General features: G+C 42.6%; 1 protein-coding gene across 1 annotated transcript; it reads left to right on the top strand.

Moving 5' to 3' along the window:
* Nucleotides 1-21,239: 21,239 nt before the first annotated feature.
* Nucleotides 21,240-22,895, top strand: LOC126416777 (tRNA wybutosine-synthesizing protein 2 homolog). Its single transcript, XM_050084635.1, has one exon. It carries the CDS (start codon nt 21,438-21,440, stop codon nt 22,815-22,817), a length of 1,380 nt encoding a protein of 459 aa, XP_049940592.1. The 5' UTR covers nt 21,240-21,437; the 3' UTR covers nt 22,818-22,895.
* Nucleotides 22,896-24,210: the final 1,315 nt, after the last annotated feature.

Here is a 24,210-nt window from a genome sequence, read left to right as displayed (position 1 = left end):
AAACCACCGAATATCAGCCGCGCACAACACTGACGTATGTTACCTGAAACAATATTCTTCGCAACTCGTGCGTAATTAATTTCGGCTCCATACATCAGCTAGAAAAGTTTCTTATAAGGATCGTGCTATGAGCACTGTTTTTAAAGAACCAATCTGATTCGAATTATTTTCATTAAAATGAGTTCAGGACCACCGGTGCACATTTATTTTTACACTTTTGTATTACGTTTGGCATTTATGTCTGCAGAGTTGCGTAACTTGAATTTGCCACTGAGATAATTGTTAAGATGGCGGCAGACAATTGATAGAGACTTTCTATTGTTATAGCAAATAAGTAGGTATTTGAAATGCTTATTAAACTCTATGAACTCTACTTTGGTATTGTGCACTATTTAGACTTCATCAAGCAAACATTTGATTTGTTTCTAAGGAAAACACAGACAAAAACGCGATACAAATCGCTATCATCAATGGCTGCGCTCCTTTCAGCGGAAAGAAATAATTAACACAGATAATGCTTACTGAGAGAGGAATTAAAGTTACAAATAATTATTCACTCATATTTATAATAATAATGAACTCTATTCTCAAGTAATAATTAAGAAATAATTACAATTTCTTAACAGACCTCAGTTTGATATGCGTCCGCAACCTACAAAAGCCAACCAACAAAAGGTAAAAACAAAGGAAGACAAATGTAGATCATAAAAGGAATTTACAATTATCATTGTCTTTGTATGATACACATCGATATATCCAATTACATCATAGAATATTATATAAATAATTAATATTTATCATCGTTTTCACTATTTTTTTTGTATGTCGAATAGATAATGTTTATAACTGTTACAGGCGTAATTTCCTATCGTCGCACTGTAGCTAAAATTTATCTCGTGGACATTACAATGCACCTTGGGCTGAGAAAAAAAATTAGTTTATCTATTGTATATTTTTTTATCAGTCCACGTAATCCACGTAGATTTGCTACTCTCAAGATGCAAATGTTTAGTTTCAATGTTGTTTTAGACATGATAAAATTATAGTTGAATCGAGTACTTTAAATGACTTCAGTGACTGCATTATCTCGGAAATTGCTGCGGATACCTCCCGGATTAACTTATCTCCCCCCCCCCCCATTTGGGTTCACTGGACTCAGAAAACTGGGAATAAAACCGTCCAAGGGGCTTCAAGAAAATACAGACACCTACTTTTAACAGTCAGGCTTGACATGAATGTAATAAAATATGCTGGAAAATGCAAATTTATGACTCTGTTGTAAGCATCTGAAATAATGAATGTTTTTTCATGGTGGTATATCATAACAATTTCCAGAGTCACTCATTTATCGAATGTCATAAGAATTTGTCGCTGACGTCGTAATACCGCCCCCGTGTCGAGCCGTTGGCACGCAGACAGGTAGTGGCTGCTGCTGGAACGCCCCCGGCCGAGTCGGTGGGGCGTCGGCTGCATCGTGGTTTGGATCTGCTGCTGGTTAGAAGTCGCGCTGCAGCAGGTCTTGCTTCTCCTTTCCCACGTCCCTCAGTTTAAGATGGGTACATGAAATGTCAAAATATAAGCATCAGTGACAAGATAATTACTATTCTCATCCTGTGGAAAAGTTTATTAGTGTCCATTTCACTCGCATTCACACGGATGGAATTAGACTGTTTTTGGAGTATGTTCTGTATTTTGACACTGTTCAGTACAATGTAGTGATTCACATGTAAGTTTACCACAATATGCACATTTTGAGCACTGCACCGTTAATCATACAAGTGTCCGTAGTGTGCTTCGTTTACGTAAGCGGAATGTAAATATTTTCGCGATGCACTGCGTAGCCAACGTTGCATTATTGTTTTGCCGTGCGGCTGGCTGTACAGTCTGTCACATTAAATTTGGCACGCGAAGACGCTTCGTATCAAACTACTAAAGGTCATCAGTTCAAGTAAATTATTAATACAGTCAACAGTACTCAACTTTCATAGCGTTGCTGCTAACTTTGACACTCCAAGAGCGTTCATAAGGTTACGTGATCACAGTTTTTATTACTGTTCATCATTATTCACAATGTAAATCACAGTTCTTCGCGCGTCCACTAGTTCCTGCGAAACACGTTTCACTGTTCTGATTGCTTTCAGTAGTTTTCCACAGTACTTAACAGACAATCTATATGCAAATGACACTTTTCAAGTAATGAGGTTTGGTACACTTGCACATAAGTTCATATTACCATGACTGAATAACAAAATTTAAAATTTTACACTGTCACATAAACATGAGACAATATAAAACTTTCAGAATCTGCTACATTATCTTGACCATGAGATCATTACTGAACTGTCCAGATTATTGGGATTGTTATTTACCATGTTTTTGGGACAGATGTCCATGTTTGGTTTATCTAACCGGAATGTTGCTCATAAGAGCGTTTTAAATGAGTTCATAATGAAACCGTGTACGTAAATCAGTACACATTCAGATTTTGCTTCACTAGTGGTGACAGCAGTTTATTTTATTTTTTATTTATTTTTATTTTTTTTTCAGTCACACAGCTCACACACCACCAACACTCGCTACGTGTGTGGGACTACATGACTTAATCTTATGAAAATATTTTTGTTATATCCATTCTATGAACAAATATATTATTTATGCATTTTAATCATTTCTATGCTACGTATAGAAAGGTAAAATTCCTCACATTTATTGCAATAACACTCAAGTGTTTATCTAGTTATTTATCCCTTTTAGAGTAAAAATACATTTATTATGGAGATTCTCTACTCCTTGTTCAAATAATTCAAGAACATTACATTGTAATACTTGACATAAAAGCTTATAAACTAATACATACATACATAAGATTATCACATTATTACTGCTAATTATCTTACCACATAAATTATAGATACAGTTATGGGGTAGTGCACTTGCACTTCTTATTGGTCCTTTGTACACTCCTGGAAATGGAAAAAAGAACACATTGACACCGGTGTGTCAGACCCACCATACTTGCTCCGGACTCTGCGAGAGGGCTGTACAAGCAATGATCACACGCACGGCACAGCGGACACACAAGGAACCGCGGTGTTGGCCGTCGAATGGCGCTAGCTGCGCAGCATTTGTGCACCGCCGCCGTCAGTGTCAGCCAGTTTGCCGTGGCATACGGAGCTCCATCGCAGTCTTTAACACTGGTAGCATGCCGCGACAGCGTGGACGTGAACCGTATGTGCAGTTGACGGACTTTGAGCGAGGGCGTATAGTGGGCATGCGGGAGGCCGGGTGGACGTACCGCCGAATTGCTCAACACGTGGGGCGTGAGGTCTCCACAGTACATCGATGTTGTCGCCAGTGGTCGGCGGAAGGTGCACGTGCCCGTCGACCTGGGACCGGACCGCAGCAACGCACGGATGCACGCCAAGACCGTAGGATCCTACGCAGTGCCGTAGGGGACCGCACCGCCATTTCCCAGCAAATTAGGGACACTGTTGCTCCTGGGGTATCGGCGAGGACCATTCGCAACCGTCTCCATGAAGCTGGTCTACGGTCCCGCACACCGTTAGGCCGTCTTCCGCTCACGCCCCAACATCGTGCAGCCCGCCTCCAGTGGTGTCGCGACAGGCGTGAATGGAGGGACGAATGGAGACGTGTCGTCTTCAGCGATGAGAATCGCTTCTGCCTTGGTGCCAATGATGGTCGTATGCGTGTTTGGCGCCGTGCATGTGAGCGCCACAATCAGGACTGCATACGACCGAGGCACACAGGGCCAACACCCGGCATCATGGTGTGGGGAGCGATCTCCTACACTGGCCGTACACCACTGGTGATCGTCGAGGGGACACTGAATAGTGCACGGTACATCCAAACCGTCATCGAACCCATCGTTCTACCATTCCTAGACCGGCAAGGGAACTTGCTGTTCCAACAGGACAACGCACGTCCGCATGTATCCCGTGCCACCCAACGTGCTCTAGAAGGTGTAAGTCAACTACCCTGGCCAGCAAGATCTCCGGATCTGTCCCCCATTGAGCATGTTTGGGACTGGATGAAGCGTCGTCTCACGCGGTCCGCACGTCCAGCACGAACGCTGGTCCAACTGGGGCGCCAGGTGGAAATGGCATGGCAAGCCGTTCCACAGGACTACATCAAGCATCTCTACGATCGTCTCCATGGGAGAATAGCAGCCTGCATTGCTGCGAAAGGTGGATATACACTGTACTAGTGCCGACATTGTGCATGCTCTGTTGCCTGTGTCTATGTGCCTGTGGTTCTGTCAGTGTGATCATGTGATGTATCTGACCCCAGGAATGTGTCAATAAAGTTTCCCCTTCCTGGGACAATGAATTCACGGTGTTCTTATTTCAATTTCCAGGAGTGTATATTCACTTCGTTTTTTGTAGTCCAGGGGACCGAGTAAGATGCTCTGCAATAGGTCTTGAGCGGATATACTTTCTTATTATACTGTTAATCTTTTATGATTCCAGGGCGTTCAGTGAATACTTCGATGTATCTGGATAATAATTCTGTTAATTGTCTAGTCTCTGAAGCATTAATGCAAGTTGGCTCCTGTACTTTCTCTTCTATTGTTGTAACGATGTCACTCACTTTGCTGGGTGTATCGTTATTTCGATTTTTGTGACACATCTGTGGGTGCTTATGATCCAACACTAACAACTACTGTTTGCTGACAGAAAGATTCATTTTTCTCATCAGCGGAATGTTCGCACCGAACTTCCGATTCAGCCTTAATGTTATCGGTCGCTGTTGCTACTTAAGTGCACATGTCTGTGTCTGGTATTTTATACTCTGTGCCTTTTTTCCCAATACCCCTATAACCTTACAATTTGCAACTGGCAAAATCGGCAGTCTCCTTATCTTCGATACCTTCTTGAAAAACTGCGTGTTCATAACTGATACATTCGCACCTGTGTCAAGCAGAATAGTAGTTGTTACACCATTTACAGCTCCGCTGACACTTGCTTGGATATTTTCCCTTTGTGGCTTATCAGAAACAGCAGGTTCCTAATACAGCTCATCTTCGATCCTGTTGCTATCCTGATACCGTATCATGTTTATTTTTTGTTCCATCGACCTATTGCCTTCATAGTTGGCCTTGGTCACCTGGCGAAGGCCTACAGGGATCGAAATTAGTTTGTTGGCTTCTGAGTGTTTTGTTTTGCTTCTGAAGGTACCTCCACTATTCTAACATTTTGTGAGTTTTCAGTCGAAGGAGGCCTGCTTGGATCCCACCACAGTGGATATTGATTGCTTGGTATAGGTATAGCCTGTACATAATTTATTGGCTGACCTGAATTGATAGAATTTTGCTGTGGCTGGCAATGACTTGGCCCTGGCTGTCGCCAATATTCACTGTCGCCCCGCATATTTTTAGGCTTGTCTTTATATGGACTGTCTGACCTGTTGTCATTTCGTCTCTTTAGGTTGCTATTGTTATCATTTGGGTTTTCATTGTGGTACTGCCTCCGATTACCATTCGGTTGTTGATGTTCTTCGGCCTTTTGATAATTACTGTTATTATTATTAGGATAACCAAAATTTTGGTTGTATGGATTCCTGCTACTACTATTATTATTATTGTATTTTCCGTTACTATAAGCTTTACTTTTATTTTTCCTTGGACTACCTTCGCCCCTATTTCCATTATTTCCATTCCATGAATTTTTTCTATTAGGACTATTGGTATTGCTGATCACGTCAGAATTTTTTCTGGCGTCTTCTTGCACTAGAATCAATTACAGACAGAAATTCTTTCAGATCGGTGTCTGTAACATTAAATAATTTTTCTCTAATATGTATGGGTAATCTAGCTTTTAACACTCGCAGTAAGTCTCTGGTGGTTACTGGCTCGTCCCAGTACCGGGTCATGTTAATATATTTTTCAAAATACTTTCTTAAGGAACCTGACTTCGGATTGTACATTTCTGCATTGTAAACAATTTTACCGAGTCGCTCTTGAGTAGACGCTGATCAGAATTGATCAAGGAACGCCTTCTCAAAGTCGTGGAAAGTCTTGCGAGTTTCTGCTGCATTTAATGCCCAGAGCGACGCATTACCAGAAATATGTGAAACCACAAACTGTATTTTCTGTTATTCCGACCATGATTTTGGAAGAACACTTTTGAAGTTTCAAATTAAAACTACTGGCTGTATGTTTTTCTTGCTTTCTTCGTTAAATATTTGAAACTGTCTACGCTTAATCAGACTTTCTTCATGTATCAAAATAGTTAATTGCATGGAATTGCCATCATTCGCAGGTGGTGTGGTTGCTTTATTACAAGTACATTCTATTCCACTATTATTGTTCCTTGGTGTCACATATTGCTGTGGTAATATATGTTGATTACCAAAATTGGTCTTCCTTGTGGTGCATTAAAATTCGCCGTTAGATTATCTGCGATCTTTTGCCTGTCAGTACCAGTGTTGTCATTACTGCATACTGCCAGATTTTCGAAGTTTTGATTTTCAGAGCTCAGCACCCTGGCTACTTCTGTTCGGACTTGCTTTCGGATTTCCGAGGGAATGTCCTCCTGCATTGTTTCCACAGCGGTAGCCACGGCTTTGAATTGGTTCTCTAGTCTATCTACTTCAGTTTGAAGACTATTGACCTGAACTGGAATGTCTGTTAACGGTTCAATAGTGGTTTTTACTGCATCGATCTCCTGCTTAAAATGGGTAGTAATAGCATTATCACGATCGACCAACACTTGATTTATCCTACGGACAATTTCTTTATCTCTTTCCAGAAAAATATTGTTTATATTTTCCATAAATTTCTTTTCCTTTTCTTGGTCCCTGAGCTCCTGTTGCTGGTTTTCTATAAGTTTTCCTGTCTACGTTTTTCCTTTTCCTGTTGACGTTGTCTTTCACGCTCCTGCTCTTTAATAGTAAACGTTTCAAAAAATGCTGTTAGCATATCCTGTATCGACATAGCTTGAGCATTGTTAACTTCTGCCCCTTGCCCAGAACAAATATTGTCATTAATTCCTAACTGGTTGAATGCAGGAGTGTCAGTTTGTTTTGACAGCTCCTCAGTTTTACTATCACTCGGGACATCAGTTACTAAATTATCATTCATAATTAAATTACACTGTCCTCCAACAGGTATCGCATTCCCTCTCCAGATCATAAAATATAGCTGCAGTCTGGCGTTTCCTGAGAAAATTGTTCATGATATAAGTGGAGAGAGCAACAAGAAGGTCAACTGCAGAATGATGCTTTTGGAAACTGAATTGGGCAGGTGTTAAAAGGTTTCAGGACTCCAGCCACTAGCCTAAATGGCAGTTTACCATACGCTCCAACACCTTACATACATTGCTCATGAGACAGACTGGGCAACAGCTAGAGGGGAGATATTTGTCCTTTCCAGGTTTTGGAATAGGAATGATGATGGCTTCCCGCCATCGTCTTGGAATGATACTGTCGGTACAAATTCGATTACATAGGCGAAGGAGCTAACGCAGACTAGGGTATGATAAATGCAGAAACATTTGGATGTGGGTGCCATCCATCCCTGGGATGGAAGAGCAAGAGGAAGAGAGTGCATGTTGGAGTTTCCGCATAGAAAAAAACGGTATTATAGCTTTCGCGATTTTGAGAGGAGAAAGCAAGAGGTCACACTTAAGCTGCTCATTTCTCCAGGAGAAAGGCTGGTGGGTAATTTGAAGAGCTCGAACTCTCAGCAAAGTGTTGACCCAATGAGTCAGAAATTGCGATTGGGTCCACTAAGGTAGCTTGCACAACAGTTATCCCAGAGATTGAGGAAAAACTAGACGTGCCAGATAACCATCGAATTCGACTCCAAACTACAGATGACTGAGTGAAGTGTTAAAGGAGCTGGTAAAGAAATCCCAGCTTGCCTTCTTGCTATTGCGTATGATGCGATGGCATTGAGCACGTAACGCGGATACAGCTGGCCAACGTAGGATGGTGGCGGAAAGAGCACGTTTCCTCTCGCATATTGCGTCACAGCACGCTTTGTTCCACCAAGGAACTGGAGGGTGCCAGGGAAAGGGGAGGTATGAGGTGTTGAACATTCCGCAGCTGTAAGAATAACTTCTGTAACATGAGTGACCTGATCGTCGATACTAGGAAACTGATGGTCATCAAATGTTGCTAGAGAGGAGAAAAGTCTCCAATTGGATTGGGAAAATTTCCAACGTCTTGGGTGCATACATGGCAGTTGTGGCTGTAATCGAAGGATACATGGAAATGGTCACTCGAGTGTGTATCAGCAAGAGCGAACCATTCAAAGCACTGAGCTAGCTGAACAGTACTGACCAAAAGGTCCAAATGAGAGTAGGTTGACATGGAGACAGAAAAAAATGTAGGTTCACCAGTGTTGAGGCAACCTAGATCCGCTTGTTGGAAGAGGTCAATCAATAGGAAGCCTCTCGGACAAGGACTTGGAGATCCCTAAAGTGGGTGGTGGGCGTGGAAGTCCGCAATCAGCAAATAGGGGGGGGAGGGGAGCTGACCAAGAAGATGAAGGAGATCGGCTCTTGCCATTGGTGTGGACGTTGGACTGTATATGTACAAAGAGAGAAGGTGTATCCAGAAAAGGAAAGATGTGAAGCGACAGCTTGGAAGGAACTGTGTAAGTGGATTGGGTGAAAATGGATAGTATCGTGGAGAAGAATCATAAGGCCCCTGTGTGCTGGTGTGCCATCAATAGAGGGGAGGTCAAACTGGACCGATTGGAAATGAGGAATACAAAGCGATCATGGGGACCTAGCTTTGTTTCGTGAAGACAGAAGATGACCGGCGATTATGATCGTAAGAGGATTGACAGTTCATCGTGATTGGAGCGAATTCTGCAGATATTCCAATGGATAACTGACATTGGGTGGACGAGAAAGGGAAAAATCTCACCATGGTTGCTGTCAACTCAGCGATGGCTGATGGTGTGGAATGGCATTCAGCCAGAGGCAGAAGATCCTGATCCATAGGTTGTTCATGGGCAGCTCCTGCCGTCAGTGATCGGCTGTTTGATCGGCCGCCAGCGGTGCATCTCATCAACACGGAGGACATACGACGGTGGCTACTGCTGGGTGGCGCTGTAGAAAAGACATGCCATGGTGGAGAAGGAGAGGAACTGTGTTTCTTATGAGCCTTCTTGAAAGCAGGACGCTGAGATGAAGAAGAAGTTGAGGGTTTTGAGGTCTGGAGACATAAAAAACCTTCATGAGTAGGCTCTGTTTTTGGAATTTCGGGTGTCCAATTTTGGGGCCTGTGATTTAGCAGGAGCCAATGAAGGTGGATCCTTAGAGTGAGTGGGTGAAAGTGGGAAGGTTGAACAGGCGATCTTTTGGCTGGCCGATCTGACGACCGTGGTGCTAAAGGTGAGATCGCAAGTCTGCATGGCTACCTCCTTAGTACGCCGAGTAGAGGTGACGACAGTGCTGTACTTACCCACTGGGAGCACAGTGGACTTTCTACTGGCGAATAACTTATGGGCTGCAAAGGTAGACACAATTTCCTTCACTCGGATTTCATGAACAATTCATTCATCTTTAAAAGCAGGGCAATCTCTAGATGAAGCAGTGTGGTCACCCATACACTTCATGCAATGAGGGGATGGAGGTGGACAGTCACCCTCATGGGCGTCCCTGCCACAGGCAACGCATTTGGCCAGATTGGAACATGACTGGCAGGTATGATTAAACAAGGCAAAATGAAATTATCTCATAGCCCACTTTAATGTTCGATGGAAGGTGAACTCTGTCAAACCGAAAGAAGAGAGTGCAGGTTGATACCAATTCCTTTTCAACCCTTTTCATTACTCAATGTGTGGCCATTACTCTCTGATCTGACAGGTAATTTAGAATGTCCTCATTTCATAATCCATCAAGTGATCTTGTATAAATCACCCTGCTTGATGAGCTTAAAGTATGGTGCGTCTCCTCCCAGACAGGGAAGGTGTGTAGCAGTGTAATTCAAAGCAATTTGTGAGCCTGGAGTGCACTGTCTGTTTCTAACAACAATGTACCATTTCGTAATCTGGAACAAGACTTTACAGGACCTGCAATTGCGTCAACACCTTTCTGAATAATGAAAGTGTTTACTGTTCGAAAGTCTTGAACTTTGTCAGACCGAGAAACAACTAGGAACTTTGGCACTGATGGAAGAATTTTCTGTGGCTGAGACTCATCTAGCTTTCTCTTGTGGGCAGAAGTTGTAGAAGAAGAAGACACCATTACAAAAGTATCCTGCATGCTTACCAGCATCTCCGATGGTGCGCTTCTCCCTAGTGGGGGCCCCCTCTGAGGGCACTCCTGCCTTTGGTGATTGTCCTCACCTCAGGTCACACACCCCGAGAAATGGACGGAGGGATCTATTGGCATGTTTGGAAGGTACCAGCTCAGGTAATCACTCCTCCCTGAGCCTGGCCTTTACCAGGGGGTATGTACATCTCTCACTTGTGTACCTGGGGCAGGTAATTATGTATTACCCTGTCATGGGCTATGCGTCGGTCAGCCTTCAGACACCCACAGGGAGGAAAACAATGAAAATGGAGAAGCAAAGAAAATGAAAGAAGAGAAGAATTCTGAAATAGCACAGTGGAGAAGGAGCTAAAGACAAGAGTCAAGGAAAGAGAAGGACAAAGTAAGGACAGGTAGCTGCCATTGAAGAGATAAAAGAAGAGAAACCACTTCATTTGTTCACAAGCGTCTGTCTCTGGATGTAGATGCAAAACATACCCCCAAAGAGAGGGAGAAGGGAGGGGAAGGAGAGCGGCAGGGGGGGGGAGAGGATCGAGGACAGGGAGGGATATGGAAAGGGAAGGCATGCAGCCCGGAAAGGAAAGAGAGCTGTACAAGCTTGGGGTCCCATGCTCACCATGCCCATATCCACAAAAGATTTGTGGATTCCATGGGGGAATATGAAAGCAGTAAATGAAAACAGGCATATGAGGCTAATTTAATGATATGCTTATCACCAAGATAACCCTAATAGCATGAGTAGCTGAACCTAACTGTTTCTACAGATGATCAATGTGATTCTTCCAATGCAAATCCTCATTAATGCACACACACAGAAATTTTGAATATTCTGCCTTAACAACAAACTTCTTTCAAAGTCTATATTTAAGATGGTGTTATGGCATTTACTGTACAGAATTGTTTATACTGAGTTTTCTCAAAACTTGGTGAGAGTCCATTTTCGGAGAACCACATAATAATTTTCTGAAACATGTTGTTCAAAACTTCATCAGCTAATTCTTGTTTGTTGGGTGTGATTGGTATACTCATTACAACAGCAAAAAGAACTAACTTTGCAACTTTACGAATACAGATTGACAAGTCATTAACATATATTAAGAACAATAAGGGACCCAAGACTGAATGCTGTGAGACACCTTTCTCAATACCCCCCCAGTTAGAGGACTCTGCTGCTTTCTGCAGACTATTTGTACTGTTAATTTCAACCTTCTGCATCCTTCCAGTCAAATATGAATTAAACCATTTGTGCACTGTCCCACCCATACCACATCATTTAAGCTAGTCTAGAAGTTCATGATTAACACTGTCTGATGCCTTTGAGAGATCACAAAATATCCCAATGGGTGGTGTTCAGTTATTCAGGGCATTTAATATTTGATCAGTGAAAGCATATGTAGCATTTTCTGTTGAAACGCATTTCTGAAAACCAAACTGACATTTTATTACTACTTCATTTTATTAGTACTTCATTTTTACAAATATGTGAATCTCCTCTTAAATACAATAATTTTTCAAGAATTTTGGATAAAGCTGTCAGAAGTGAGATTGAGGAGTTGTTAGCAGCAGATCTATCCCCTTTTTATGCAATGGTTTAACAATAGCATATTTCAGTCTACCTAGAAAAATGCACTGTTTTAGTGAGCTACTACATATGTGGCTGAGAATCCTACTCATCTGTTGTGAACAAGCTTCCAGCACTCTGTTGGAAATGCCATCAATTCCATGCAAGCTTTTATTTTGAGTGAATATATTATTTTACTGATTTCAGTAGGAGAGGTGGGTTGGATTTCAATCAGATATTGTCTCTTCCATATATAGCCTTCCATATTCTAAAGAATAGCTGTATCCCATTTTCTCTACAATACTTAAAAAATTATTATCAAATATATTTTCTACTTCTGACTTTTCATTAACAAACTTTTCATTGAGTTTGATAGAAATATCGTCTTCTTGTGGTATCAGTTGCCTTCTTTCCCTTTTAACAATATTCCAAACTGTTTTAATTTTATTATTGAGGTGCTAATCTAAGACATAATGCACATACTTCTGGACTTTTTAATAACTCTTCTTAATATAGCGCAGCGGTATTTATAATGTTTGACTGTTTCTGGATCATTACTCCTTCTAGCTATAAGATAAATTTCCTTTTTCTGTTTACAAGATATCACTCTAGTAAGCCATGGCTGTTTACCTGGTTTCTTACAATTATGATTTACTGTTTCCTTTAAGGAAACTGTATTCAAATACACTCACAATAGTATCATGAAATACGTTAAATTTTCAATTAGCATCAGATCCCCTGTACACCTTATTCCAGTCTAACTGTTGCAAGCTTTCCCTAAAATTTGCAACTGTTAAATCATTAATTTACTTACTTACTTACTCCATGGCACTACAGTCCGCTGAGGAACTGCTCAATCGCAGATTTCCAATTGTCTCGGTCTTGAGCAAGCCTGCACCACCTCCTCACTCCCACTGCTCTCAGGTCGGCTTCCACATCTTCCAGCCATCTCACATGCAGTCGTCCTCTCCTTCTTCTATCACCAGGGTGTCCTATCATCATCCTCTTCGGGGCCCTTACTTCTGTCATACGCTGGACATGCCATAACCATCTTAGCCTTCCCATTTTGATTGAGGTTACCAAATCAGGTTCTTTGTACAGAGCCCTTATTTCTTCATTAGTCCTAATTCTCCCTATCTCACCTTCATTTACAGGACCAAAAATCAGCCGCAGCACTTTCCTTTCCCACCTATTTAGCTCCTTCTCTGAAGCCTCCATCAGGACCCATGCCTCACTGCCATACATAAGGAAATGGTTTGATCACTGTTTTGTAGAGTGTCAGCTTTAGTTTCCTACTCAGGTTCTTACTTTTGAGCATGGTATATAGTGCTCTATATGATCTGTCAGCAGCCTTAATTCAGTTTGTTATATCTCCTTCCACTTTGTTTTCTTATTGCTGATCCAAGATAAATAAAGCTATCTACTCTTTCAAAGTCGTACCCTTCTAACTGTAGATCGTCTGTGTTTCTTCTATCTCAGCTACCATACTCTTAGATTTTTTCTCACTAATTTCTAAATCAAGGTTTTTGGCAGCGGCTTCAAACTCTTTGAAGGCTAATGTGTGCACTTCCATACTTCTATCACTTATCACTACATCATCTGCATAGGCTAAAATTTGCAGTAGTCTATTGTAAATATCGCCTCCTGGGTTTGTGGTTATTGATCTTACTGCATTCTCAAATACCAGGTTGAACAGTAATGGGGATAATGGGTCACTCTGTCTTTGGCCTTCTTCCATAGGGAATGATCTCGACAGACATCCCTGAACTTTAACCTGGCTTGGCGGCAAGGGCGTGATTGTAGGTAAGTTCGACATGGGGAGTATGTGATCACTCGACAGAGTGCATGAGACCGGAGTAGAGGGCGAGGTCGGAGAAGAGCTCGACGATTGGAGCTGAAAGTCACTCGACTGAGTGTGTAAGTCCGACGTGGAGGGAGTGGTCGGAGCGTCGTGAGCCACGACAGTGAATGGTGTGGTCGTGGCCTGAAAGGGGGATAGAAGCAGGCTCAACATGAGCAGGCTTAAGTCTGTTGAGAGAGACTGTAACAGCTGAATCTTTTATCTGGATGTCATAGGTGTTGGCTGAGTGCCGGAGAACTCGGTACGGGCCGGTATATGGAGGTTGGGGGAGAGCACAGACAGTGTAATCTCGGAGCATGATGTATTCACAATTGTTCAGAGATTTCGGGACGTGAACCTTAGGGTGGGATTGGCTGGCGGGTGGAGGGATGTAGAGGTTGACGAAGTGATGTCTGACGCGGTCCATGAAGGAAGGTAAGTCACACTGAGAGAGAAGCGGAAGGGCTCACAAGTTCGCCAGGGAGAACAATGTTCTGGCCGTATACGAACTCTGCTATTGTGCCTTTGAGGTCTTCCTTATAGATCGCACGAATGCCGAGTAGCACAAGGGGAAGGGCCTCCATCCAAAGAGAGTCGTGGCATCGGAGAGCCATCTTGAAAGTGCGGTGCCAGCGCTCAACTAGCCCATTACTTTGCGGGTGATATGCTGTGGTATGGATGCGCCGGATGCCACAAATCTCGTTGAACAGGGCCAACTCAAATTGTCTGCCCTGGTCAGTAGTGTTGATAGCTGGACATCCAAAACGCAATACTCATGACTCGACAAAAGCTCAAGCAACAGTTTCTGCCATAATATTGGGGAGGGGGACAGCCTGGACCCAGCAAGTTGTTCCATCGATAGACGAGAGAACATAATGAAAGCCATTAGAGGGGGGGGGGGGGGGGGAGAGGGCTGACAATGTCAATATGAATATGCTAGAAACGCCCAGGAGGGATCGAACAGGCGTCGAGGGGGGGGGGGTGAAGTGTACTTGTGTACCCTGCAGCGTTGGCACGCGATGCAGGAGCGTGCCCATTGCTGGCAAACCTTGTTGACATTTCTCCACACAAAGCACTCCGCTATGAACACTGGGGTGGGCTAAATTATGCAGCGTGTTGAAGACAGCTCGATGGAGCGTGGTTGGGATGAGGGGGAGTAATGTGCCCATATGGTCGTCGCACCAAATCTCACCAGAAATGCCAGGGAAGGTGGTGCGGATGAAGTGTAGTGAAGAGGTAGAGTCTGACATCAGGTTTAGTGTCTCCTCGTCGGCGGGTTGAAGGTTTGGCAGTTCAGAGAGGTCAAACAGCGAATGGACGTCATCGACTCGTGAAAGGAAATCAGCAACTATATTGTCAGCACCCTTTATGTGTCTGACATTAGTGGTGAACTGAGACTTGTCAGGTAGGCAGTGGCTGGCGAAATGGAGCAGTGATGCATCGTGTAGCTTGTCAGCAATCGTTATTCTTTGCTCGACAGGTTCAGGAGGCCTTTGAGCCAGAGCAAAGCGGAAGTGAGGAGATAGTTTATCAGACCAGTTGGCGAGGAGAGCTGTGTGAGAGAATAGATCGGCGCTGACCAGGGCACGAAGCAGTCTCCAGAGCTGGGAAGGTTTGTCGTTGCCTAGTTGCTCGACGTGGAGCACTTGCCATATTGCTGCCTCAGTTGACCGTGCAAGCCAACGTAGAACTGTCTCTTTGGCTAGAGTGTACTGCGTAGATGAGTTTGGGGCATCGACCAGGTCAGCAATCAAGTCATCCTGGTAGTGCAGGTGGGTGATGAGGCACAGAAACCTGGTTGACCAGTCGAGTTTGTAATGGTCGAACACTTCATCAGTAATTTTGAATCAGGTTGTGTGTCAGGATTAAATGGCGGCAGCATTGGTAAGCGTTGTAGAATGTTCGGAAGAACAGGTTGAGTTGAGTTCGTCGGGGCACTGCTTGAAACAAGCTGTTGTTGCTGTAGTATTCCAGGAGAGTGTGCCTCCAGGGGATGTGGCAATGATGGCTGTTCTTGTGGCAGCGTGAAGGTGACACGTTGTGGTTGAGTACGATCCGTCACGATGCGGAAGGCCGACGCGGATGTGACACCATAATGTGTCGATTGCGGTTGCGGCAACTCATCATGTTGCGGATGTGTTCGGATTGACACGTCGCGGAAGACCGACATGGAAGTGGCACCGAGATGTGCCAAGCATGGTACCGGAAGCTCGACTGGAGCCGGCGCGTGGGCGACAGGTGAGAAAAAGTTCAAAGTTTGAGAATGCATGTTGGTCCGTGGAAAGCTCGATGTATGATCAGAGCTGGGGCCACCTGTGTTGCAGGAAGGCTGCGGAGGTGCTGGCTGTCCAGAAGCACGGTGTGGGAAATGATGTCGAACATGGGACGGAATGTGTGAAAGTTCACTGTTCATAGTCCATAGTCACTCCACTCAAAACGGTGTGCGGATAAGGTGAATGTCATGGCACAAAACACTGAGGCGTAGCAGTGGGACATAGGTGGAGGTCAAGCACAGATAACAAGTTATTGTTCCAGTTGCAGGCCGAGGTATCGAAGTAGGAAGGCAAGTGCTGATGCTGAACCGAGGCAGGCGCGGACGTGGTCGAATGCTGAGTAGTTTGACCTGTGAACGAAGCAGTTCCGGCCGTGTGGCAGGTATCCGTGTGGTACTGCATGGATTGCGGCGTCGCAGATCGTTGTCCTGGCGGTGGCAGGTTGTCCAACGAAGCATTTGCAGAAATTGGTATTGATCCTGCACTGCACGGAGATCCGTAAGAGTAAATGCACAGTCGATGAGGGAGGGCACATGTGGTGGGAACAAAGGTGTTTGATAGCCGGAGTCATGCACACTCCTAACCTCACTTATTACTGCAGGCTCGAAAACGTCCGGTGAAATCGGCGTAATCGTCGAGTGAGACGCATCGTGTTGTAGTACTGGCGGGTGTGCATCGCCTGCAACATAATGCATGTTGATCACAAAATCCGGCGTTAGGCGTTGGGCTGAAGTCATTGCTCGAATGCTGTGTCGATGTAATACGCGCGAAAATAACCGACGCGGAGGTCGCGGACACAGTAAAACGGCGAAAAAGGAAGATGTTACAACTCGGAATCACCAGTGAGGAGGAAGTTCGGGTCGGTTACACCAAACAACACTCCCATTTTGCAGTAGTTCGTTTATCACTTGAACACATCAAAGGCTTACAAAGAACTGACATGGCGGAACTGCACAAAGATAATGTTTAGCTTAGTTCAAAGACGATACTCAGATCGATGCTGATGTCGACCTGATCGTCACCACAAGTCAAATGTTTTTTGGAAATCGAGAAATAACGTGTCAGAAAGTATAACATAAAAAATTTGAATATAATACTTATTATCATCATCATTTGTCAGGAGATTCTCAGAATACTTGAATATATTACAGTAAACTGGAGCTGCAAATATTTACAGAGTTTATACACTGGCAGAATAAAACATAATTTATGCACTTTTAATAAATGTATCATGCACAGAATACTTGATCCTGACTATTGTGATCAAGTGCTGTCAAAAATGAAATATAGCTGAAATTTTACTTAAGCTCGTCTAACAGTCCCTGCATAGTCAGAGTTGCCTATCAAAAAGTCTTCCAAACACTCTGTAAATGGTGCTGTATCTGAAACCAAGTTTTTAATGTTAGCTGACTTGCTGGAAATTTATTGAAAATGTGTGTTCCTGAATATTAGACCCCTTTTTGGACCAAGGTAAGTGATTTTAGGTGTTTAAGTAGCTTGTTGTTCTTATTCCTAGTATTGATATTATATATTAAGCTATTGGTTGAAAATAATTGCAACAAACGTCATTAAGAAATAAATATACTAGGAAGCAGTGGTTAGAATACAATGTTCCTTGAACAGGTCTCTACATGATGTTCTTGAATTTGTACCACAAATGATATTTATTACATACTTTTATATGCTAAAAACTTTTGCTTGGTTTGATGAGTTATCCCCAAAATATGATCACTTATGACATAGATAGTATGTTATGACATACATAGTATGTAAGTTTTTTTTATATTTATGTCTCCTACATCTGACATCATTCTCATTGCAAATACAGACTTGTTTAGGCGCTTCAACAATTCTATGTGGTATGCCCTTCCCAACTGAATTTATTATGGAGTTATAATCATAGAAATTTAACTCTCTCAACCTTATCGATCTGCATGTCTTCGTATGTTATACACATGCTGTAGCTGGAGAAATTGAGCAGATTTCCAAATCTCAAATAAAACTTGGATTAGCGTACTCACACTTTCCCCAATAGGACTATCTTGTGCAGGAGTAAACGAATCTATCACATTACATATATTTTGTGTTGTATTACAAGGCTGTACACTTATTCTATTAAGTGAACAGCACAAGAAATTAAACTTCGAATTTAAACTACAATATTCAGCTTACATATTACTTCATATTTAAAAACGCGTGTTGTTAACATTTTACTTAAACAATGGTGTGGCAAAGTTTTGCATACTTTGTGTTACAGCTGCGAGGATAATATTTCTAATAGTTACCGATAACCTACATACGTATAATATGAAACACTAATAATCATTCAAACATCAACTGAAATGTGCCCGCAGTTAATTAGCTAAGGTTTGTCATGATTCATACAACATTCCTGCCATTTTGCACTACTCACAGTTATACTGATAACTAAACTGATGGATTCTTTTTTTCCCCCTTTATTGTGATTTCATTCCCCTGCCCCATATGGGCAGTGGCAGCGACGCAATCTGCCGCTCTTCAGCTGAGTGACATTACAGCTAATGAAAGGCAATAAAAAGGGGGACATAAAAGCAGAGTAAGGGGAGACAATGGAGGTACAATATGCACTGACACTAGGATTTTCATGGGGGGACAATTAAAAAAGTCTACATAAAGCAAAAAAAACAAAAAAAAACACAGTTGGTGATTCCTAGAGCACAAAAAGACACTGAAGTCACACTCACAGGTTAAAAGTTGGCCACAGTATTAAAGCACTCCAGAACAAAGACACCTTAAAAAGACTTTAAGAGATGAAGCACCACAACAAAGAATAAAAACTGCCAGGGGGAACCTGCCAAGGGAGAGGATAGAAAAAGAGGAGAGAGCAAGGTGCAGCAGGGGAGGGGGTGGGATGAAAAGAATAGGGGGGTCAGGGGTGCACCAAGAGGCAGGAGACAGATGGGACGGGAGATGAAGAGGGAAGACAAGGCAGGAGGAAGTGCAGAGACACTGAAGGGGAGCACAGGAGAGGGAGAGGGTGTAGGAGGGGGAAAGCCGCTCAGGGGAAGGGAGGGGGAGGAGAGGAAGCCCTGAGGAGGAGGCACGAGGAAGGGGGTTAGAGTTGGTAGGAGGGGTGGATATCAGGGTGAAGCTCATCATCCGGGAGGGGTAGATGCTGGAAGTTGTGTTGGGAAAGGAGGTGGAGATAAAGAGGGGCGGGACTCAACGGTAAAGGTGCAGCAACGGGCTGTGGGTGGTGAGGAAGGGGGACACCAGGGGGTTGGGGGGATCGAGTCAGCGGACAACATACAGGGTGCGGATGTGTTCAAGGAAAAGGAGAAGGTGGGGGAAGGGGATGAGGTCGTAGAGGATGCACATGGGAGATGGAAGGTGGATACAGAAGGTGAGGCACTCGAGGATTTAGAGGGCGTTATAGAACCTGACAGGGACAATAATCCAAGCAACGCTGGCATAACAAAGGATGGGGCAGATCAAGGATTTGTAGGTGTGAAGGATGGCCGGACAGGAGTTTCGGAAGGTGGACTCTGTTGTGCGATTTGTGTTGGATTGTAAGGAGATGGGGAGTCCAGGTGAGGTGGCGGTCGAGGGTGAGGCCAAGGTATTTGTGGGTAGGAGTGAGGTGGATAGGACGGCAATAAATGGTTAGGTAGAAATCATGGAGACGGAAGGTGAGGGTGGTACGGCCTATGATGATCGCCTGGGTCTTGGAGGGGTTGATACGAAGGAAACTGATGGTTTCCACCTACGTCGTTATTTAACTGTAACCCTGTCGGAATATTTGGTAATCGGTAGTGAAAAATAACTGTTAAAATTAACGGTTATCAAAAAATAACTGGAACTGTGATAACGGTTACTCCAGAATAACCATTTGGCCCATCTCTATGGTACAATGAGACGTACCCTATGCCATGCACCTATGGGGGTTTGCAGGATGTAGATGTGCGCTTCACTGCTTTTCAGGAACGCTTCGAACTCTGGTTCTGGTACGTTTCTGCTTCGGTAAACCATGACTTTACTGTACAATCACGGAACAAGAACTTCACTGTATTTACCACAGTCTAACATAACAGTCGCGACACTTCGCCTCTATTTTGTTGCTACAGCGCCAGCAGCGCCCCAAGCGGCCGGTAGGTTGAACTGTGAGTTCGGCGCGATCGTGAAAGCGAATAGTGATTGTTTATTTTGGTTTATACAATGGTTTTTATCATCGGGAGCGTTTGTAGCGCAATAAATTGCAGTAACAACAGGAAGAAGACACCACAGCTATCTTTTTTTAGGTTTCCTAAGGATCCTGGAAGGTATATATCATCATGTACTGTATCGTCAGGATTCACTTGCAAACTATATGTGTATAAATGGTTAGTTAATAGCAGACGAGAAGACCTTATGAAGAAAGACCCAGTTTACCTGTACAATAATATTAGCTTTTGTTCGCTACATTTCGAACAAAACCGGTTCATGAACGCAGACAATAACAAACTCGTTTGGAATGCAGTACCCACACTGTTTGACATTCCAAATAAACCCCCTCAACTGACGACGAAGAAGAAACTGCCACAAAGATTCGACAGTCAATCTAAAGCTGTAAAACAGTCCTATGACACAGAAGCAGCCAGTTTGACTCTCCATGTATCAGTGCCAGATTCGTGTGAATCACCAACACAGACCTGCTTTGACGATGAAGTGGTTAAATTAAGTGCAGCTGTTCGTGTCTTACAAAAGCGTGTGAAGTGTCAGAATGTGCAGAAGCGAAACTATTACGGGACAGGGAAAGTGCCTACAGACAGATTGTTTGAAAATTATTCAAATATTTGGTTTTTCGTGAAATGTAATGTAATCAGCTCATTATAGTGTTTTCAGCATTTGTCTCCCACTATTTAGCAGTTGCTTGTCGCAACAGGCGACAATGACAAACACAGTAAGCTTACATAACGATAAACGAGCTGTCGATCGCTTTTGCATGTAGAGGTACGTGTCTGTGCTTCTTACATGTGAATCTGTGTGTTTATATTCTTTTGATATCAACGTGGTAAGCTGCAGTTCTGTCCAATGTCACAAGTGTTTCCTCACGAATGTGTTGTAGCTTGCCACTCTATTCATGGTTTTTGTCCATACTTGCGCATATTTTAGTATCATTTTTAGAAACGTATATGCCTTCTGATACTACACAAACTCTTGGAGGCAAGAAAATAACTCGAATAAATCGGAAATTACGTAGGAAATGGATGCAAACAAACATTATGCTTACGACGCGTCTGACGTTCACCTTATCCGCCGCTTGGAGCGCTAGTGTCGCTCCATATGTCAAACGGCAACAACTTTTACAGCAGAGTGTCGCGACTGTTATGTTAGCCTGTGGTCTTTACTACGTAGACGCTTCCGGATAGTGCATCTTTCTTCAGATATCTTTGTATTTGTTGGGCGTAATAGTGATCTCTGAACTAATGTTTACGTTAAGAAGCTCGTGTTCTGTAGTCTGTTCACTGCATAGTGATGTTTAGACTTTTGGCGTTAGAGTAATGGATATCGTAGTAGCAGTGACCGATCGGAAAACATGTCAGAATATGATATTAGAACTGAAGTCAATAGGAATTCATGATAGCAGATACCCTGTGCAGAAACTCGATGGCAACATGTTGGGTATTCCAATCAAAAACGATCTAGAAATCGTTAAGAAATATTTGGTTAGTGACAACAAATATGAAATCCAAGGCAAACCATTTTATCTTAAGAAGTGTGATGAAGTTTTTTTAGTTGCAGCCAGTACCACTCCGGCAGCGAAATTGAAAACTAACGTTAAGCAGTTGTTGGATAAGAAAAATGTGCCAATAAGTGCAGAAGTGGAGAGAGAAATTCCGGAAAAATGGGAGAAATATGGTGATACTGTAATTTTTGGTAATGATAAATCTTTCGAAAGTGATGTCTGGCAGTCTCGTGTCGGTAACGAGTTGTGGCTTGTCGTGTGTGATACCTTGAAGGTAAACAGAGTGGCAATAAGGAAGCGGATAAAATCAGATAGCTATAGGACACCAAGAGCAGAGCTTGTTTGGGGAAATTCCTCTTGGGTAACACATACTGATAATGGAATAAAGTACAGCTGGAATGTAGAAAAAAATATGTTTTGCGCCGGTAATGCACCAGAACGGCATAGGGTCGCAGGATTTGACTGTAGAGAAGAGGTAGTTGTAGATATGTACGCTGGTATTGGCTATTTCACTTTGCCATACATTATACATGCTGGCGCGAAAACAGTGCATGCTTGTGAGTGGAATCCTGATGCTGTTGTTGCATTACGATATAATTTATCACAAAATAATATTGTTGAGAAATGTGTAATTCACGAAGGAGATAACCGTGTTGTGTGCCCTGTTGGTGTCGCAAACCGTGTTAACTTGGGACTTCTCCCATCTTCTAAGAAAGCTTGGAAAACAGCTTGTGCTGCTCTGAATCCAGTTTCTGGTGGAGTTTTACATTTACATGAAAATGTCACTTCTGGTAAACCCAAAATTACACACGAGGCTACAGGTAACTTTGACAAGGATTTGGAAAAGCAAACTTGCATGAACAGTAACTGTAATACCTGTGTGCAATTAATATCAACATTGTCAAAGCAAGAGGAAACATTTTGTGATGCTTGTAGCACATCATTCTGTTTGCAGTCAGATAATATGAAGAGTCAAGTGCTCAACAATATAAATTTCAGGTGGAAGAAAGTTGAATGGAAAATGTGGGCTTTACATACCTGTCATACCATCTGTACATTACTCCACACCATACATGGTCAAAACCACCCTTGGGAAGTTTCTGTTCAGTGTCTTCACCATGTGAAGTCATATGCACCACATGTTGACCATCTTGTTCTTGACTTAAAGTGTATTCCTTTGATTGGATCTGTGTAGCTTTCTGCATCAAACAAAATTGGTCTTTTTGTAACAGTTCATTTTTATCACACTGTAATACATTTTGTGAAACCTGTACTTCGTGTTTACCTGTTTTTCCCCATCTCATCGTATCCTGTTCTGGACTTTACTGAACAAGTAGTTATTATTACTACTATGTAATTATGTGGTATGTTTTCTCTGTTTCAAAAAAGAAGACTATGTATGTTCTATAAGTTTCTTGTTGTACTTGATGGTTATTGTGTATGTTGATACAATACATATTGTATGTATCTACCATGAAGTGTTGTAAATTAGATGTCAGTCAATGTATTGCAAGCATGAGCAAGGTGTAAGAGTTCAGACATCGAGCATGTATTCAGGAGCAGATAGGTTAATGTTTAGCTCTTGATGTTATGATCATTTTCCATCACATATTTGAAGGATGTCAAGTAGGGCACCATAATATCTTGGAAAATTCCACAGTTGAATTCCTTTTTAACCAATGAATACTTGTGTACTGTCAGCAGTTGGTTATTTTGTTGTTGTAAGGGATACTGTTTTTCTCCATATTTTATTCTGGCCAGGCATAATTGAAAATGCTGCTCGCTAATAAAATTGTTCTCCGATTTCCAAATGATTACACACAAATTAAACATATTTGTTGATGAGCTCAAATGGGAGTAACTAATTCAGTCACACTTATGAACCACCAGTTTCTCTAAAAGAAAGAAAATTCTATAGCACATGTCTAGGTACGGTCAATAATCATTTTAAAGAGTGTGATATCACAGCTGTCAGGTTACCCAAAATTTCTTAGAATTTATTCATAGCAACTGTTACGTATTATTGGGACCCCATTCAGTACTGTGAACTTTAGTTTTTATTGGAGCATCATACTAACCCCAGAAATTCATTCCAAAAATTGTTCTTTGAAGAATTCAGCCTCTCATGCTCAATTTTCCTGAATTAGAGCTGTTTTTTCCTGTAAGTGTCTGAGATGACTTAATTCAGTAAATCGTTTACTGTTTAATCCTTGTTTTGTTATGTTTTCTCATAGTAGAGCACACATTTTAAGAACAACCTCTTCGTTATTATTGGGGAAAATAACTGATTTAGGCCTACATGTTATCTCAAAATTTTTCCCACTGAACTGAAAATGTGTTACCTGTTCTGATGTCTGCTGCTGTTATGTGGTACACAAACTTAGAGCATTGTTATAACTGCAGTGTTACAGTACTCCAGACTTACCAAAATGCTCCCAAGGTGCGATCTTTTACAAGTGACTATTGTGATCAGAAATAGCTGACAGAATTCATGATTGACACAATTCTTAGGTCTTAATTGGCCACTGCCCAGTCGACAAACATAGAAAGGTCAATGTAGGCTAAATTAGATAATGTCTTTGAGGAAT

Source organism: Schistocerca serialis, chromosome 8 (assembly GCF_023864345.2).
Source record: "Schistocerca serialis cubense isolate TAMUIC-IGC-003099 chromosome 8, iqSchSeri2.2, whole genome shotgun sequence".
In the NCBI taxonomy this organism is placed as follows: Eukaryota; Metazoa; Arthropoda; class Insecta; order Orthoptera; family Acrididae; genus Schistocerca; species Schistocerca serialis.
Note: the sequence above shows the minus strand (reverse complement) of the source record. Positions and strands in the feature narration are given on the sequence as shown.

Excerpts from the sequence above, each read along its gene's own strand:
- LOC126416777 (XM_050084635.1), top strand. The coding sequence starts at position 21,438 with ATGGATATCGTAGTAGCAGTGACCGATCGGAAAACATGTCAGAATATG.